At 32.3% G+C, this 21,446-nt stretch overlaps 1 protein-coding gene across 1 annotated transcript; it reads left to right on the plus strand.

Annotated features, from left to right (window-relative positions):
- Nucleotides 1-1,592: 1,592 nt before the first annotated feature.
- LOC115884054 (CBP80/20-dependent translation initiation factor) lies at nt 1,593-3,679 on the plus strand. Its single transcript, XM_030902504.1, has one exon. It carries the CDS (start codon nt 2,194-2,196, stop codon nt 3,511-3,513), a length of 1,320 nt encoding a protein of 439 aa, XP_030758364.1. The 5' UTR covers nt 1,593-2,193; the 3' UTR covers nt 3,514-3,679.
- Nucleotides 3,680-21,446: the final 17,767 nt, after the last annotated feature.

A 21,446-nucleotide genomic window follows, 5' to 3' on the forward strand; every position in this document is an offset into this window, starting at 1 on the left:
TCTCCTGCCTAAAATCTATATTGCCTTCCCTAAGATTTTAAATATAAATGATTGAAACTCATACAAGTTTACCACAATTTAAACTTAAGATAATTATTTGATTATTAAATCCATAATTATATTAAAATATAACACTTACGAAGTTACTAAATATTAACTATTTCTACTTAATCATTTAATAATTCTGATAAAAACACGATTGATTATTTATTTTAGAAATCATACGGGCTATAATCATTAAAATGACTATATTAACAATACTTAAATCAAAATTTATTTGAAGGAATGCTACTGTATTACAATAATTGTAAAACAAGTATGTAATAATAACTCGGAATAATTATTAAAAACTGCTCATCTTGTTATAGATGTCGGCGTCTTGTCTCTATTATTTTATTAGCCGTTTAGCTATACTTTGATTTCAGATAATGCAGATTTTAATGTGCCATTTGTGTTTTTTTATTGGACTTATTATTTTTAGCATATTTGGTATACTCTATGAAGTTATTTTTAAGTGCTCCTGTCCATTTTTCAATTATTAAAGTGCCTTTAGATACAATTAAAATTAATTAATTGGTGTATAGTATTTGTATTATCAGTTTGTTTATTTTTTATGAAATGAATTTTTTCCTATTAAAATAAACATAGCTTACTAAATCACTAGCTAGCCATTTTTAAATACAGGATGTTAATTAAGTATCTGGCCAAACTTCAGGAGGTGATTCTTTGAGTAAAAAGTTCATATAAACATGTGTCCGGAAATGTACAACTTTAAAAGATACAGGGGTGTCAAGGTGTCTAATAGACCTTTTTATTAATATCTCAGAGATCCGTTAGCCGATTTTGTTGAAATTTCGCTGTGTTGTGAAATTTAATAAGTTAGCACTAATTAAATGATAATTATTATTTACAACAATATTTAAATCGTTTAAAAACTTATCCCAATAAATATTTGGCACCGCCCTGAATTAATTTGTTTTACGTTGGCGGTGGAAACCATGCAAGCTTTTTCTGTGTCCTAAGTTGTTAATTAAAAAAAGAATTATCATATAAAAAATATAGGTCCTAATAGCCTAAATTTTATCAAAATATATCAGCAGATCCGATGAGACCCGAATTATTATATGTTTTGGAACTTAATGATTTAATTAATTATTCCCTTTAATGCATCGATTGTGCGCATTATCCTACGCGCCAAGAAAAAATATTGCATTAGTCTAAATTTATTATTTATGTTATTCCGCTCTTTCACGTATAATTTGCCTCCTGCTTCTCATACGGAAAGAGTTAGATTAAAATAGCCCAACTGTACTTAAAACCCTATGCCTTGACGCATATTCTTTTTTATAATAATATCCGCTTTCAGAGACTAAACATCCATATCCATAAAACAGTTGGCCCACACTAATAAGATCTCATTTCGACCCTCGGACGGCCTTCAGCTATCGACTTACGCGTTGACAAGTTGATTAGGCAGGTTATTGAACTCCATGTCGCCTCTAGCATGTCGTTTTTTCAAAGATGGGTCCCATATAAACGCGGCCAGAAGTATTTTCAATACTAAAAATTATGAAAACAGGACTGAAAATAACAAAAATATAACTTTATATTTGACCAAAAATTTTTTCGTTGCTTTTTTTTGCATCTGAGTCTATATTCCAATGTATCCTCTTTACGCTCATTGCCTCGTTAATATAATCATAAGCTGCTCATCCTCTATCTTGATTGCATCTCTCATTCGCGACCTTCCTGGTGACCGCATCACCGAGCGCTCCCACCGACGCCAATTCAGCCCGACAATAAGGCCGCGACGCCCAGACCGCATCACACGCTCCTTTATCTACTTATATAATGAACTTGTAGTGTGCGATGTACGCCTAGAAATTTTACTTCGCCTATTTATATCGCCGTTAAAAATACGCGGTCTAAATATACGCGCACCGCTCCTCTGCCTGGCGCGTTTCGTGGATCCGTCATCGAATTTTCCCTCCCGCAACCGTTTGTTTCTAACTTCGATTAGTCTGACAGCTCGATCGTACCGAGGAAGCGATGAAAGTGTCCGCGGTGCAACCTCGTCCATGCCAAAATAGGCAGTGTTGCGTGGTAACCGTCGATTAGTCAAACCTTTTTTCGAAACTCGAACGTTCGATATTGTTTTAAGTGCTCGTCACCAGTTACGGAAACACGAAAAACATGTCGCAAGTGAAACGCAGCCAGAAAACGGACTTTTCCGCGGCTACACCCGGTGTCATCACCAGGGAGAGGAGCTTCGTCAGATCAAACATCCGCGACCCCCTAAAACGACGCAGTCAGACTATGGCTACGATCAAAGCCGGAAAACCTACAATGGAGATCTACCGGCCCCCAAACGTACGAACAGATCTGCCTAACATGACCGGAAAACTTAACGTACACGCTAAAGAGTTCACCATGAACGACCTCCAGCCTTCCAAATCCAGCGGCAATCTTCATCTCGCAATGGGATTCGAACCTATGCCATTACAACACTCAAAGTCCAGCGGAAACATCTTGCGTCACGTTGGTCACCCTGGTTTCATACCCATCCTCTCGGCCGGTATGCCCTTACCCTTACTACACTCCGCGTCGGCTGCGCAATTAATGACAGCAATGCACAGACCAAACTATACATACACTCCAGAAATGTTCGCGCAGCCGATATTCTCGGGACAAAACCAACACCAGGTCCACCATCAAAACAACTTTAGCTCTAACCACTACCAAAACGCCCAAACAAATCAGTTCTCTTTAAAACGATCCCGAAGCTTGGGAGCATCAGATTCACAAAATCTCGCTACAAAACTGAAAAGTATTATCAAGGAAGATGTAGATATAAAAGTATTTCCTGAAGAAGATCAAGAAAACTTAAAGAAAGCAGTCGAAGACCCTAACCAGCTCCCTTCTAGAATACTTATGGACCTAGTAAAAACAATAATGGAAAAAGCTGTGGAGGGAATCAAGTACAGCGAATCTATAGCAAAACTATGCGTTGCTATAATAGAAGGCGAAAAAAATCAAACTTTTCTGGAATCTCTTTTAAACACGTGCCAACAATGGTACCAAGAAAGAGACAAAATACTTAGAGGCATTAAGGCGGGGGACGGAACACGTTTCACTTCTTTTATGTGGTTTCTAACTGAACTATACGGCCAGCTAAAGCGTCAACAGATTCAAGACCAAGTCGAGTCCTTGCAGCCGGAACTGGTGTTGCTGTCAGTGCTCGCCAAATGCTGTCAAGCGTGTGTCAGCCTCCCAATCAAGTGTTTATCGGAAACGGAGTGTCTGTTTTTCGTGCTGACGTCGATCGGGCGCGATTTAGAGGCTGAAATTCCGCAGCAGCTGGAACTGTTGTTGAGCAACGTGCGTGACGGATTTTTGGCTAGTGCGGGCTCGTCGAGCGTGAGACGCACGCTGTTGCAGCTGATCGAGTTGCACGCGTCAAACTGGCAGTTGCCTGGATCGTCGGTGCTCTACTATTATCCAAGGATCAAGTAGTTCCGGAATACAGGATCGTCATTTTTGTAATTTAGAATATTTAAACCGAACGGATGACAATAATTTAACGTTTAATATTTCTAACATAATATGAAAGGTTGATACTAAATTGGATATACCGGATGTTTCTCAAAAGTGGCTCAACTTTTTTACTTTTTCAGATAAAAAAAACAGATTTGGCATGTTAGTATATGCCATAAATTAGGATTGATTAAAGTATTCAATTATTGTTTTTCCTGTTTTACTGGAAATTACTACAACTTTTGATTTTTAAATGACACCCTCGGTATTCTTTTACTAGAAAAGGACATTCTGAATATATGTCAACTTTTGACATTTTCAATTTAAGAAAAAATAGCATTTTAAATTTCAATATAGAGTGCCATGAACAAAAATATAACGACTAATGATGTCTAAAAATGTCTAGTAGCAAATTATTTGTAAAAATATGCTTTTACCAAAAAATATACTGAGCCAGAATAGTTCCATTTAAAAAAAATTAGTTATGATTAAAAATACGACTTAGGCATCTTTTACCCGGTCAGGACAAGACACGAAACACATTAGACAATCAAATCTATTTTTCCAAAGCTCCTTGATTAAAAATTTGTGTTTTTAACATCCAGGGCACTCTAGACTGAAATTTAAAATACGATTTTTTTTAAGCGAGAATGTCAAAAGTTGGCATATAATATTCTACTCATAATATCATTTTCTATCGAATAAAGTAAAAAAATACCGAGGGTGCCATTTAAAAATTAAAAGTTCTAGTCATTTCCGGTGAAACAGGAAGTGACCGAAAACAAATGAATACGGCAATCAATCCTGATTTATGTCATATTAATGTACCAAGTCTCGTTTATTTATCTGAAAAAATAAAAAAGTTATAGGGGTAAGCCACTTTTGAGAAACACCCGGTATGACACCCGGTGTAAACACAGGATGACCCAGGATTTCGAAAAAGCTCCACATCAGGTTTTCTGTTAGCTTTAAGATATTTTTATTCCAAACTAATATTGTAAAATACGTGATCAAGCACAATATGTAGCGCACAATTTAAGAATATTTTAGACTAAAGTTGTGATTTTTTAAATGAAATGCTCTAAATTTTCCTTTCTGATTCAATTTGTGATAAAATTGCCGATTCCAAAAATATAAAAATATCTCAATATTTACCGACTTTTACGTATTTCGAGCTTTTTCAAAACTAAAAATCTGCAAATTATTGATGCTTCTTTACAGTGGCGGCTGGTCATAATGGGTACAGGAGCACATCCCCACCCAACTACCCAGATAAAAGGGAAAAAAACTATATTATGAAGTGGCATAATGATTTATTTACGTTACACTGTATACGATCAAATGATGTCATTTCTAGCATAGAAACAAAAAGAATAGATTTTATAAGAGTATACTAAAAATATTAGATTTTTTATTAAGTTTCGTTATGATGTGCACATCCTCCTTAAGAACTTACGAACCTGCCACTTTCTTGTTTTTTTTTCTAGTATAATAACATACAATACAAGCAAGATAAACTTCTTGGTATATACAGGATGAAATAAAACTTTATATTATGTTCTCCTCGTCGTTTTTTCTCATAAATCAAGAGAGTTTTATCTATTCTGTATTTTATGAAGTGCGTGAATAATCTTAGCTTGAATAATATTGAATAATCTTTGTTATTTTTTAACTAAAGACCAGATTTCATTATCAAATTAAGACATGTTAATTTGACAATGAAATTTTCACTTTTCACGCAGAGAATAGATAAACGACTTATTGTGCTGATGTAACTGAAAATGATGATTTATATAGGTATGTATGTTATAAAATAGCAGGTGGTCTATTTAAAATAGACAGCAAAATTTTTATTTTTGACTCATCCTGTAGAACCATAATACAGTAGTTACGGCGAACATTTTTAAGATGTGGGTGAAATTTTGTACATATTTTTTTAGTACTAACTCGCGGATCACTAATGCACATTTGTTAAGTTTTAAAAGTTTTAACTGAGTACTTTTAGAACTAAACAATTTTAAAATTCATTTTTCTTAACTGGCCAAAAATTTAATGTGAGTGAAATTTGATTCTATAAAATATTTGCCGTTTTTTTAGTGAAGTAAAAATATGGCTTAGAAAACGTGATATGGAGCTTTTTTGGAACACTGGGGCACCCTGTATGATCGTTGTAATTTTGTAATGAAAATGAACTATAAAGCAGGGAGACAATCACGTATATAATTAATTTTTTTTTTGAACTACTAAATGAATGAAAGTCAATTTTAGTCAATTTTTTGATAGATGAATTTTTATTATAAATGACATGGTATAACTTATAGGTATGGAGTATAATCTTTAATTATACAATATGATAAAAAAGTTTTGAACTACTTACGATACAGTATATAATGTGTATGCTAACAGACACATAAATAATTACGTTAGAATTTGAACTGTGAAGGTGAAAAGTCATTTGATCATAAAACTTTTTGATCGTACTGTATTTTATATATTTAATAAGTCAAACCATAACTGTACCGCATTTTTGTAACTATATGTATATACGAACAGTTACATATGATAGTGATACAACACAATGTTATTTTTTTACATCACCAGTTTTTTAATATTTTTGGCATGTGTTCCACTAACCTTGGCCATATTCAGTCGGTCGTCAGCACAATCAAGAGTATTTAGAAAAGTTTATAGCGTATTACCTGAAAATATAGCGTAGCTATTTAAGTACATCTCCAATAATTACTTATTATGAGATACGCATGAATCAGAGAGCCACACTATTGACTTATAAATATTTCTTATTTTTATGGTATACCTATTTCATTTTTTTTATTAGGTAGTTGTACTTGGAACATTTAAATTTTTAAACCCAAAATGTATGACAGTAGATCTATGTTATGTGATAAAGTTTCGGTGGATGTGATACGTGTGACGTTCCTTCAACATAGCTGTAAAATTAATTCAACTTTAACAACAAAAAAAATTCTCAGAAATTTCCCAAAAATGAAAACTTATCCTACATCAGAGAAAATTGTTATAATTGTATTAGTTGGTGACTGCAGTGTGCATTCACCATTTAATAGAATACTTAAATGTTCCTATAATTTATCTAGTCTTGACTTTTTTTATTGAGGTATGTTAAAGACAGTGTTTACAAAACTCGACCAACTATTGTCGACAACATGAGAGAAATGATTGTGACATTGTGACTGCTTTTCGGGGTAGACTTACTTGCCTTTTAACATGAAAATGTCTTTTGAAAAGAGAATCATTTTATGCAGTGAACAGGAAAGGAAGCATATTGGGCATTTGATTTCATCTAGCTAATTTTTCTGTCATAATTATACGCTTATATCTAGTTTTAATTTTATAATAATTAAAATATGTTTTAAACGTGTATCTTTTTAGTACCGCTGATAATTTTACTCTACCTCCTTTAATTTTTGTTAGATTAATAAAGGTTATATCATAGCCACCTAGATTTTATCAAACAATAAAGATCTACTGAGGCAAAATCATAAAAATGAAAATATCTAGAAAAATCTTCGTCTGAGGGGTAAGCAACTTTAAAGTATTTTAAAGATTTATTAATTCTCCATTGAATACCGGTATACTATACAGGGTGTTCCATTTAAAATAAAGGAGTAACTTGCTTTTAAAAGTGGCCAGTGTTCAGTATTAATTTTGTCTTACCCTGTATAACTTTTCGGCACAAATTTTAATTTAATTTAACATACTTTATATACTTTATATATTTAACATACATATATATTATTGTAGTTAAATATCAGGTTATACAGGGTAAATTGCAATTTAGGTAGCTGTTATTGAAAATTAAAATTTATACTTCATTTTCACAAAATGTGAAATATGTCAAAATCCTTAGACCAAGATCCTTACAATTTAGACATATTGTTCTTTAATGAAACTCACCTCTATTTTTTTTTCTAGAATCCGAAAAGAAATTAATATGTAGAGTATTCCATTACAAAATACGCAACTTTGATGTGTAACCTTTTTTGGGCACCCTGTAGAACTCTCAATATTTTTAAAAAATGCTCTAAATTAACCTACATATGCTTCCAAAATTTCATTTCGATATAAACTCCCGTTCTCCATGGAGCCTCCGCGTCGTTTGAGAGACGCCACCCTGTATTAGTTTGTAAACTACTGCCAATTACGACCGAAAAAAAATGACGTCAAAGACGGCTGGGGAATGATAATCGATGATAATTTTGACGAGGCCCTAGGCGTGTTATTCATTTCTATATTGAGCAAAAATTATTTTTAAATGGCATAGTATAAAACTCGACGAAAAATAATTTTTTGGAAATAATTTTGTGTCTGGAAACGCTCATCGTTTTTTAATCTGTCTATAATTAGTGTTAATTTTTGACAAGTTTTATGCCATTTTTTAATAAATGATCTCTAGAGATTGACCTCACCAAGATTATTCCCCAGCCGTCTTTGACGCCGTTTTTTTTTCGATCATACTCTACAATAAATATACTCGTATTTAACAAAACGAACAGAAAATATATAAGTCTCCTATTATATGGTATTCGTCATCGGCACATAAACAAAAGGCGCAATTAATATTCTTAAATATGTTTCTTTCATTATCATTAACATGTTAGCAAAAATGGAATGTCGGTAGGCGTTTTAACAACCTGCCCGTTGAATATTAAATATTAAGCTAAATATCAGTCTTGAAACACGTTCAACTTTTCAATTGTGCATAATAAATGACGAAGGATTTTTGTTATAAAATCTCCAAACATAGAGATGTAAAACGTCAATCTGAGTGAGTTTGAAATTTTCAAACTCGCCCACTTGAATTAGTCAGTTACAGATTATGCAGATTTGCCTTTGATTTTATTTATTGGCATATAGTAAAATAGAATTTATTAAGGGGGTCACTTGGAAAAAAGTGTTGGAAAGTTAATTATTGTTTTGATCGGTCCATTTGACGTGAAAGAGAAGTATCCTGGATTTGCACGGTTGCTCGACCGCCGCTATACACTGGCCGAATTTGATCAAATCATGGCATAAACAGAAATATTTACTTTTAACAATTGGTCACAAAAATGTCAGTGCTGATACTCTACTATTCCAGCAGACTAGTTACACATTGTTTTGCCACGATAAATGATTGATTTATTGTTTCAATTTAGGTCAAAGTTGATTAAAACGTTGGCAAGTTTTAAGTGTGCAGGTAAATAGATATACATTTGATGTGTTCAAATGTATTAAAAAGCTTTACTTTTAAAAAAATGAAAACTGCAGTTATCGAATGGGGCTACTAAGATATGGACTTATTTAATACCAAAAAATGATAGTATTATTTTAAAAATCATAGGAGATGATTAGCTAGGTAATACCAAAGGTAATACCTATTATGTTCTTAATGAATTATTAAAAATTAAAATATAAAAAGCATTTTGTTTGTGTTCTCATCATATTTCCAATGTCACATATTTTTTTCTATATTATTCAATGCCTTTCTATATTGTATCTGTTGGAGGCAGATGCCAAATTCGGCCTATGACCGAAATAATTAGACATATGGCGATTTGTCCATACTAGACTTCGTGGTTATAAATATCCTTTATGTAACTTCTTTGCGGAGGGGGTTAATCTTTTTTTGGTATAATATAACAACAAAAGATTAACACCCTCCGCATAGAAGTTGAAACCAATGCAATCAAAACTCTTCGGCGTAACTTTGTGGATATAGGTAGGTATATTTAATTATAATCGCCATATGTCTAATTATTTCGGACATAGGCCGAATTCGGCATCTGCCTCCAACATATCCACCAAAAAAGTTGCCCGAAGTTGCCCGCAATAAAATTATTCAATGTAATCTAAAAGTCTTAGTTTCGAAATATTAGAAAAATTAGTTTCAAATTTGTTAGATTTATCGGCATTCAAAGTATTTTAGGCATTTTTTTACTGTAGACATATTGTAAAAAGGCCAAAAGAGCCAAAAAAACTTGCAAAAAAGATTTTTAATCAAGAGATGCAAGAAATTTTAATCATCAGATAAACATTTTTTAAACCTCTTTAACATTGCTTTATTAGCTTTGGACTATAGTGGAATATGGTGAATGTAAAAATTAGGGGATATTTACATAAATTTAATATTTTTTTAATTAAGGGCTTATTTTTTGGTATTTATTATAATTTTGCTAATATCTTCCGTTTCTATCTATTCTTCTTTACTATCAGGTAAAAGTACATATCGTATTTAATTTTTTTGAAAAAATGCGCTATGTTTGTTAAATTGTAGGAAAGCGACCCCTAGCGTCTACGTTCAAAACATTATTATTATTATTTTTATGGTATGGTATAGAGTAAGATACGCTCTTTTAAACGAGCCCTCGTTTGTTGGATTCTGATCATCCAGTCCGGAGTTATTAACATTTAAATAAATATAGATCTAACCTTCCCCACCACTTTATTTTAACAGATAGGGGAAAATGGTTCTAACAAAAAAAATCTAAAATTTACTGAAGATTATGAAGCTATTATGGTTTATAGTACCCATCATTATCTAGGCAATATTCTGTAAAAATTCTATTTTCTTATTTTCCATAGCAGTTGCGCCCTCTAGGGGCCGTTTAACAAACTTGAAAATAATTTCCAGCAATTTCTCATAGCCCCTTTAGTTACAAATATTTTTTTCCGTATGCCCTACGTGTAATACTTTTCGAGATACAGCCGAGAGCTATTCTTAGTGGGACACCCTGTACAACTGTGCCATATACAATTGAAGACTACACGGGAAAATCGGTCTAAGTCCAAAAAAAGGAAATTGAGATAACACTGCCATCTTATGCCCATGAAGTGTCCGTTCCAAAATAGGAATAATGTCACACTGAAATAATTATCTAAGTCCACTAAAATCAGCGATTAAAATATTAATACTTTGGAAAAGCGATCTAAGTCCACGTGAATTCACGGTCCAAGACCGATCCAAGTCCATATTTCATGTTTTTAAACATATCAACGCATACAAATCGAATAAAAATAGCTATATATTCAGCACCACAACAACTTTATGCTGACCTAACCTTTGCCCAAACTCAAGTATGAGCAGTTACAATTTTTGAAAAAGTTCGTAGATGAATATCTGCAAGACTACTACACAAATTTGCCTTGTGCATCAAACAATGCTCATCTAAACGATGCAGATATGGTGAGTAATATCAATTAAAGTATATTGTTTTTATTTCTGCCTAAGAAAAGAAGTCTGATTATATCTATTGTGTCACTAGTTTTAAATTCAAAGAAATTAAATTCTGGAAATGTTCTAGTGGAACCATAAGGAAACTGTCTAGTAGTGTAGTTTCATTTTATCAGAAACAAATCGCCATTCTTAAGTAAAAAATAATCTAATGCTAATAATATTAGTAAAAAAATAATAATAAAAATAAGAAATAAATAAAAAATATTAAGAAAATATAATAACAATATTAATAATAAAAATGAGAATAAAAACATATTTTTCTCTTTATTCTAGCACGAGTAATCCTCGGAGTAACCACATACAGAATTATTCCTTATGGACTTGGATCACTTTTCCATTGAACCAAGCGAATACGAGTTTTATTTTATCTAACAAATTTGCTACAAATTATTTTTCTTTGTTTTGTCTGTTAATGAGTTAATGTCTATACATATAACTATTGATAAAAACTTCTTACGATTCGCTACATTTTATTATTTTTCCTTTAGTCTTTAAAGTTTCAAAATCATTTATCTCAAAAGTAAGAAAATGTGATTTAGATCGTTTTTCCCCTGTAGTCTTCAATTATAGACGAAAGAGAAAAAAAAAGTAATATATAAGTGTACAAAAGGACACATATATATTATAGCATCCAGTTGGTATACATAAATGTAATAACAGCAGACTGTGTACGCAACAAAATATACAGTCACCTGTATTCTTTTATGTTCTTCTAAATTTTCATAAAAGAAAAAAAGATGTATCTGCCTTTTGTCTTACGCGAGACAAAATCTGCATGTTACATAGATCTGTGATTAACTTAACTGTTTTTAGATCAATCTGCCATCTGCCACAGTCTAATCTTCAATAATTATTTTAAATGTTTACCTTTAATTTCTCTCAAGATTATACATACTTACATATACAGGATGATTATACCGAATACCTACTATTTGAAATTTGCCCATTTTCAAACTAAATTCCGCAAAATTCTAAAATCGAACCTTTTTTGATACTTTTTAATGATAGTGTCAGAGCTGGAAGCTCACAAAAAACTTAACTTTTTTTATTTAAATCATTTTAATGACTTAAGTCATTTGATTTTAAGTAATTTTACTGACTTAACTTGCAGATGATTCTGATCTAAGTCAAAAATATAGACATAAGTCATAAAAACGACTTACTAAAATTTGCAATATTGTTTGACATGTTCAGGGCGAGCCAAAACTTAATGTTATATCGTGTTGTATATTTCTCCACAATTTCAAATGGATATATACAGGGTGGTCCGAACTGTATTCCGGATACTTTGGCAGCATATTCTGCTCATAAAAATAAGTAAAAATGTTCGTATAGATGTATGTCCAAAAATACTTAGTTTCGGAGATACAGGGTATAGAAGTTTCATTTTTATTTCGATTTTTTCCAAATAATTTCTGCGGTAACGTCAATATTTGGATTAAAATTGGTATCTGGGAGTTTTTTTTGACATGAGAAATTTGATTTTGATGTCAATATGACTCCTAGCAGAGGGCGCCACCTACATATTTTTTAACTGGTTTGAAAAGTAATAACTTTTCGTCCGTACCTGTATAAATCTATTGAGTAAAAAAATATACATTTAGGACGCTTTTTACGTAAAAAAGTCTCTTGATAAAAATCGCTACGAGTAATGGTTTTCGAGATATTTGGAATCGAAATTATCAATACCTGTCATCACTGACATAAATTAAACATTTTGATTAAATAGTTACTAGACTGAGATCATAAATTTGAAATGTTTTTGTACCAAAAGTTTAACAAAAACTGTTTTATCATCATTTTTTTGCAGAAAAAATATGATTAATTAAAAAAAATCCCAAATTTATTATTTCAGTGAAATAACTACGAGTATATCTACTCAACGTGTTAATTTTTCGTTAATAATGGCACGTATTGACTATTTCCATTCTAAATATCTTGAGAACGGTTGCTCGTAGCGATTTTTACAAAGAGATATTTTTTACGTAAAAAGCATCGTGAATGTATATTTTTTTACTCAATAGTTTTATACAGGTACGGACAAAAAGTTATTACGCTTCAAAACAGTTAAAACACATGTAGGTGGCGCCCCCTACCAGTAGGAGTCATATTGACATCAAAATCAAATTTCTCATGTCAAAAAACTCCCAGACACCAATTTTCATCTAGATATTGACGTTACTTCAGAAATTATTTGGAAAAAATCGAAATAAAAATAAAATTTCTACACCCTGTATCTCCGAAACTAAGCATTTTAGGACGTACATTTATACGAACTTTTTTACCTATTTTTATCTGCAGAATATGCTGCCGAAGTTTCCGGAATACAATTCGGACCATCCTGTATATTAACCTTAGAATTATTATCCTTTATTATACACTTCCTATACCTAAAACCAATATTTACTGAGAAAAATCTGTTTTTTTTTCTTCGTTCTTTTAGTAGTAGGCATTTATTGTGAAAAGTGATATACAAGGTGTCCCAAAGTTCCGTGGACATAGATACTACGTATTTTTGAAATCAAAATAAGTTCATTAGACACAATTTACCTTTATACCAAAGTGTTTCATTTGTCCGCTAGAGGGCATCAATAAAAAAACCGATCGTTAATTAATTTAAAATTTACTATTTTTTAAGGTTTTTATGAAGCTTATTGTCAAATATAATTTGTGGTACTAAAATAAATTTAATTAAAATTATTCAAAATCAAATAAATATTTCACCAGAAAGCAGTGCACAAGAAGCTAATGTACATTTTGTAAAAATTGAATGACGTATGTATAATGGTTGACAAAATTCAATCATTTATACAGGGCGTCCCAGGCTGAGCCTGCGTTAGAAGGTTCTAGAAAACTACAATATCTAGATACAAGATTTTGTGCATATCATTGTTTCACAATGAGATCTATCGATTAAAAATATTTTCAATATGGCGGCACTTTCGGGAGTACCGGAAGTTGACAGCAACTTTCTTATTTTAAATGGGTGACCCCATTTTTTATTACATGCTTAAATTCTCTGTAAAATTTTATGATTTTTGATATTAAACACTCTATACCTAACGTTAACCGTTTTTGAGAAAAAAACATATTTATAATTTTTGGAGGAAAAAAACTCCCTGTCAAAAATATGTATTATATTATATATAGCCTAAACGTCAAATTTAGTGATTGCCACAGCTACTGTACCATAAAGAGAAGACATGTGGCTATCTATGTCAAAAATTAAATTGTCCGAATATCATATAATAATTGCCGCAGCTGTCATGGAATTGAGCGATTAAAAAATTATCATAAATCATTTTTTTCAAATGGAAATCCACTTTTTTTATTTCACTCGTGAAAGGCTTTCGATACTTTCGTTTTTAAAGATTGTTACTTTTTGACTATACATGTTCCTGTACCTAAAATAAATCGTTTTTAAGTAAGTAAGCGTATATTTTTCTTGATTTTAACCAGTAGCCTATGACAGTATATTATCGATCATCATTTCCAAGCTAACTTTGCACTGTTTTTTTTTCGATCGTACGATATATTACTAAAATATCGACTATTAGATATTACTAAAGAACGAAAATACGAGATATATTTATATAAATACACTTTTTAAACTTTTAAGCAGTAGTAGTTATAATAGATATAGGAAATTCAAATAATTCATTTTCTGACAGATGGAAATAAATTGTCTGACTGTTTGACACTTAATATCAAAGGAAGCTAGATAAAATCAAGAAAAATATACCTTTTCAAACTAAATCTTATATAACTTAAAAACTATTTATTTTAGGTATAGGAATATGTCTAGTTAAAACGTAACGAATTGGAAAACCTTTTCACTAGTGAAATAAAAAAGTGGGTTTCCATTTGAAAAAAAAATATTTATGATAATTTTTTAATCGCTCAAGTCCATTACAGCTACCGCCATTATTATATGACATTTGAACAATTTAATTTTTGAAATAGATAGCCACGTCTTTTCTTTGTCACAGGGCTGTGATAATCACTACATTTGACTTTTAGGCTCTACAAATTTTTTTGAGAGGTAGTTTTTTTCGTTCAAAAATTTTAAATATTTTTTTCTTAAAAATGCTTCCAGGGAAATACCGGGACAAAATATCGCGATTTTGTAAGTCCTCCAAGATCCGAGGGGCCTCTTGGCTGTCTCAGGCCCGTGGCCCCCGTTATACTAAAGACTTCACTGCTCATCATCAGTAATGAAGCTAGAATACAATTTATGCTGTGCATTGGTTGTAATTTAAAATGTTTATTCAGTAAAATAAATAATGAAACCATTGAAAAATAACTTAAAAGCTAAAATAAATAAATTCAGTCTCAAAATATATAAAAAATAATAATTATTCGATATTTTAAACCAAGAAAATTACCCCTTGATTTAATTTCCTAAATCGAAAATGCCATTGACAATTACTGGGGCCTGATAATTGATAATTAAGTAAATATCTGCTTCCATTTTTACTGTTTATAGTTGGCGTATACGTATGGTTTTCATACTCCACCTACAAACTGCTTTTTAACTACTGAACACATATTGGCCTTGTTTGCCAGTTGAATAAAAAATTACTTTTTAAGATTCGGTGGCCCCCTAAAAGAAAGGGCCCGGGGCGGACCCCCCCCCCTTATTCAGACACTGCCAGAATGACGGAACGGTGGTTAACTAGTCTATAATTTAGAAAAATTCCCATGGTTAAGTACACATGCAAAGCAAATAAAACTCTGGAAACTCGAGAACACAAATATTGGTTAATAATTACTATTAGCAACCTTTATTTATAATAATACCTTACGATAAAAAAAACGACATCCAGTTGGCTTGGAAATGACGATCGATGACATTCTCCATATAATTTTACATATAAAATGACAGCGATCGTCATTTCATAGCCAACGGCAAAGAATATTATAGTTAACACAACCAACGGTGATGCCGTTTTTGTTTTCGCCCATATCGTAATAGGTATTCTAATGCCGGGTCCAGACCAAGGCGACAAAAAGTAAACACGATTTTGAGACAAAAACAAAACAAACTTGCGACAAAAAATGGGAAATTCTGACAAGACAAACTTGAGACAGATTGTCCACACCGCAACGACAAAAGTACAACAAAGTCAAAAATTTAGTTGTTGCGAATAAGTTTTATTATAATCCAGTCATCTTAGTCGAAATATGGTAGGAATCTCGGAATTCAAGATAACCGGCTGTAAACTCGTATAAACCTTTATTTTAGCAACCTAAAACATGTCTCGTTCCCTTTCACATTTACGCTATTTGTATTTCTTATAAATATTGTAGAGGATAAAATTCTCTACAACTTTTGTTTCAAAAAATTTTTTGTACCTCAAACCGTTTTTGAGATAGATGGTTGTGAGCGCGCAGTCTTTCATTATGTACGGTATCATTCAAGTTCAACCTGTAGTCTCGGTCAAAAACACGCCGTATAAAGTCCGTTAATTATTGAAACATATATAATTATAAATAATTTACATTTTTTGATAAAAGATCATATTGAATATAATATTTTTTTTTCATAAATTAAGTATAATATCTTCATTTAATAACACTTACCTCTTTGTACAATTAGAAAATTATTAACAGAAATACTTTAATTACATTTTAATTATAGTTAGATTTATACTAATTACATTTTAAGTAAATAAAAAGACAAGAAATACATTTTTAATTTATATGTCTATTAAAAAATACGATTTCATACATTTCTCATGGTTGAAATTAAAAAAATTGAATAAAAATATAAAGAACTCCATGTTCTTATTTTTAGTTTTCTTCTTCTTCTTAATTATCGCCGTCTGGTCGTTGTGGAATTTCAAATTCTTCTTTATTTTCATCTTCAGCGACATTTGTCTCCAAGTCTTCTAGGATTTCGGGGTCAAATGTACCATCTTCATTGACATCACTCTGATAGAGTGAAGCATTGAGACAAGCTTGCCCATTACACTGGCCACAAGCTAAAGAGCACGGCAACCCTGATTTCCTGCATCCACATCGCGAACCACAACCATTCTTGCAGTTGCAGAATATTGTGTTCTGCAAATTTTCTGGAGCTGGAGGTAGAATAGTAGTGGTAGGTTCCAGGAATCCATTACGCATTATCCAACCCCAGTCCTGGGGTTCTAAATCATGTCCTAATCAAGTCTGAACTTGGTAGTAAACACGATTGAAATGTTACTGCGCTTGTTGGTGGAAGATTTGATAATTGCACAGGTTTATTCAGTTTGGTTGATTTGATGAATTGTGTATAACGAAGATGATCAATGCTGTTCTTAGATTTTGGAGCATTATAGATTGCTAACAAAGTTCGCACTCCATTCTCAAATAACCTTTGAAACGGACAGTTTTCGTCTTGAAATGCTGCAGCAAGTTGATCCAAATCCGGAAGTTTTTCAAGTGTTCTTACAAAAGTTTTTTTTTTCTTTTTTTGAAGAGCGCAGAAGTCGTGTCACAGCCATTCACTGCGTGCAGAAACAACATGTGTTTTTTCAAACGAGGATATTTATCAAAACTTTTGGAAGAGTATATTTCAGTTTTTACATTTCCTTTTCCAACTTTTTTTAAGAAAATTTCTTCTCGATGAGATAGAGTACGCCCGATGACATAGAGTACGTTAATAATTTTCTAATTAGAAGTAAGTGTTATTAAATGAAGATATACTTAATTTATGAAACAAATTATTATATTCAATATGATCTTTTATGAAAAAATGTAAATTATTTATAATTATATATGCTTCAATAATTAACGGACTTTATACGGCGTGTTTTTGACCGAGACTACAGGTTGAACTTGAATGACCGTACATTATGAAAGACTGCGCGCTCACCGCCCTCTATCTCAAAAACGGTTTGAGGTACAAAAAAATTTTTGAAACAAAAGTTATAGGGAATTTTATCCTCTACAATATTTATGATAAGTACAAATAGCGTAAATGTGAAAGGGAACGAGATATTTGCAAAAAATGCGCAAAAAATCCTTTGACATTTTGACCTTTGACCTTTCACCTTTTGACCTTTGACCTCACTTATCTAAGTCGCGCACACGCTATCATATGTAGGTTTTGAGATATGTTTTAAGATGTTAAAATAAAGGTTTATACGAGTTTACAGCCGGTTATCTCGAATTCCGAGGTGAAACCCCTAAGATGACTGGACTATTAACTTTTATTAAGAAATAATTTGTAATCTAGAAATTAATGTGTAATTTCACTGGTTTCCTACTGTTGGCAGCACACGCCGTCCACACTGCGCCGACAGCTTGTCGTAAAATATACGAACAAAACATAGACACTTTGATCTTTACCGACTCGAGACGGGACATTGAATTCTCCGAATTTTGAAACAAAACAAAAATGACACAAAAATGTCGCAGAAATGTATTGGATTTGTCGCAAAACATGAATGTTTCTGTCTTGTCGTTGTTTTCTCTGCTTGGTCTGGACCCGGCATAATATTATAATAATTTCATGTTTTTTTTTCATGCTCAATATTGCAGGAATAGAAATAATTCTGTTGTCTTAAACTAATAATTTGTGAAATAATATGATTAAAAATATATACATATTTAATGTGCTTATTTAAATATTTTTTTTTATATAAAAATATGTGATTATCAAGAGTTAAACCATATTTAGTAAAAATATAATAACTAATATCTCAATGAAGGACCAAAATAAGTGTCATATTCTTTGTAAGGACTGATACTACTTAATTTATATTTTTATTATTATTAACATAATTTATGTTTTTCTATAAAATAGTGTAGCTTAGTATGTTAGTATAAAAATTTGTATTATTTATTAAATAATATGCTGAATTTTTCGTAAATTGTTTTTAATTTTTCCTTTCCCGCCTAAATTTGTCTCGTCTTATGTGGTATTAAAAATTAAGCTAAATTTAACAACAAATGTGTGTTTCTAAATGTACTTGCTTTAAAGCATATTTTTAGAAATGATGTCAAGTAAATATATACACATTTTTCTCGCCTTAGAGCCAAGTATAATAAACGCGTCATTTAATTATTCCATTAGAATACCGGGTATTAATTTAATTTTCAAAAATATAAAAATTAAAATAAATTCATGCAGCTAATGTCACTGGACAATTTGCTTTAAAATTATTGTATTTGATTATTAAATTTTGCATTATCATTTAATGGGTTTAAGGCTAGTAAATCTGCAATACGATCGAAAAAAAAACTGCGTCTAAGACGGTTGGAGAATGATAATTTTGGCAGGGTCAAACGCTAGACGTCGTTTACATAGCCCGTAGCAATGACTAACATTGGCCCGTACGCTTCTTTATTTTTAAATGGCGCCCACTGCCAGTTGTCCTTAAGAAAGTCGTCATTTATTTTTATATTGATTAAAAATGATTTGTAAATAGTATACCTAGTTCAAAAATCGAGAATTTTTTTTCAAAAAAAGTATTAATTTTTGCGACGTGGTTGAGAATATAAAAAAGTCATTTTAACGTCTAGGCATAAAAGAGAGCACTTTTACGCCTAATATGGTAATTATATATCGAGAAACTATGGTTACGCTCGTTGAATTTGACACTTTATGTCAGTTTAATAGTATATTCTGGTATATTTTCGTATTTTTATGATTAGGCGTATGTATAATTACTTACAAAGTATGACTTTCAAATATTTTTATATTATTTGGAACGTTTGAAATTGTTAAAAAAAATTATTTGTGGCGTTTGAAAAAAAAATAGCATGTTCTATTGGGAGTAAAAATTACTTTTTGTGTCTCGGCTGTATGACGAACGTACAGCCTTGCCACAAAAAGTGTCATTTTCAGTCAGGGTGCAGCCACACTATCCTAAAAACGGCGTATCGGCGTAACGGCGTAATGACCTTGAATCGATTTCCAGTAATTCTATTGGCTGAAATTTTTGACAGATGAATTTGACAGATAAAATTTCTGACAGATGAATGTTTCAGCCAATAGAATTACTGGAAATCTATTCAAGGTCATTACGCCGTTACGCCGATACGCCGTTTTTAGGATAGTGTGGCTGCACCCTCATAGTAAAACAATATAACTATAATATAACATTAACAATGGCAACACTGGTCGTATTCCGAAAACACGTTGAGATGACAGCCGGTTTACCTCCCACTCCAAATTTTTAGGCGGGATTCGTTTTGTCGCTTCTATGGAAAGCAGGCGGCCACTGCGAACGAAACTAAACTAAGCTAAGAATATAGAAAGAAACGGTAACTAAAGGAAAATAAGTTTTATCGGCCACTGGGAACGAGTTTCGCTTAGTAGTCAGCTAAGTTAGCTGCGTTTTCGTATTGTGTCTCGGCTATCACAGAATTAATCGCTGCGAAAAATTCGCTGGAACCTGTCACGAACTAAATCGAGCGAAACTAAGCTACGATTTGAACTTTCGTTCACATATTTTCGTTTAGTTTCGCTCAAGTGGCCGCTGATCCATTTAAAAGTATGGGAGCTGATTTTTAAAAGCGCCAAGGCGGGCGGCCACTGCGAGCCAAACTAAACTAAGCCAAGCGAAGATAAGATTTTTAAAAATCAGCTCCCATACTTTTAAATGAATCAGCGGCCACTTGAGCGAAACTAAACGAAAATACGTGAACGAAGATTCAAATCGTAGCTTAGTTTCGCTCGTTTTAGTTCGTGACAGGTTCCAGTGAATTTTTCGCAGCGATTAATAATTCTATGATAGCCAAGACACAATACGAAAACGCAGCTAACTTAGCTGACTACTAAGCGAAAATCGTTCCCGTTGGCCGATAAAACTTATTTTCGTTAAGTTACCGTTTCTTTCTATATTCTTAGCTTAGTTTAGTTACCGCCTTTAAGGCAGGCGGCCACTGCGAGCGTAACTAAACTAAGCTAAGAATATGAAAACAAACGGTAATTAAATGGGAACTCCACTAGGAACGATTTTCGCTCAGTAGTCAGCTAAGTTTTCGTATTGTATCTCTGCTATCATAGAACTAATCGCTGCGAAAAATTCGCTGGAACCTGTCATGAACTAAAACAAGCGAAACTAAACTACGATTCGAATCTTCGTTTATATAGTTTCGTTTGTTTCGGTCAAGTAGCCGCTGACGCATTAAAAAGTATTTTTTTACAAATCTTATCTTCGCTTAGTTTAGTTTCGCTCGCAGTGGCCGCCCGTCTTAAGGCGGGCGGCTACTAAGCCGAAGAAACCAAACTAAGCCAAGCGATGATAAAATTTGTAAAAGTCAGCACCCATACTTTTAAATGCATCAGCGGTCACTTGAGCGAAACTAAACGAAAGTATATGAACGAAGATTCAAATAGTAGTTATGTTTCGCTCGTTTTAGTTCGTGACAGGTTCCAGCGAATTTTTCGCAGCGATTAATTCCTTAATTAATTCTATGATAGCAGAGACACAATACGAAAACGCAACTAACTTAGCTGACTACTGAGCGAAAATCGTTCCCAGTGGCCGATGAAACTTATTTTCGTTTAGGTACCGTTTCATTTTATATTCTTAGCTTAGTTTAGAATAATTGTTCTTCTAATATCTTCTGACATCGAACATCGATGTTTTGTAACATCGATAAACATTGCACATCCCTACTTTTGTGACATGACACATGACATCTCATTGACATCTGCAACGTCAAA

This window comes from Sitophilus oryzae, unplaced genomic scaffold, assembly GCF_002938485.1.
Source record: "Sitophilus oryzae breed Bouriz unplaced genomic scaffold, Soryzae_2.0 scaffold_2008_pilon_pilon, whole genome shotgun sequence".
NCBI lineage: Eukaryota > Metazoa > Arthropoda > Insecta > Coleoptera > Curculionidae > Sitophilus > Sitophilus oryzae.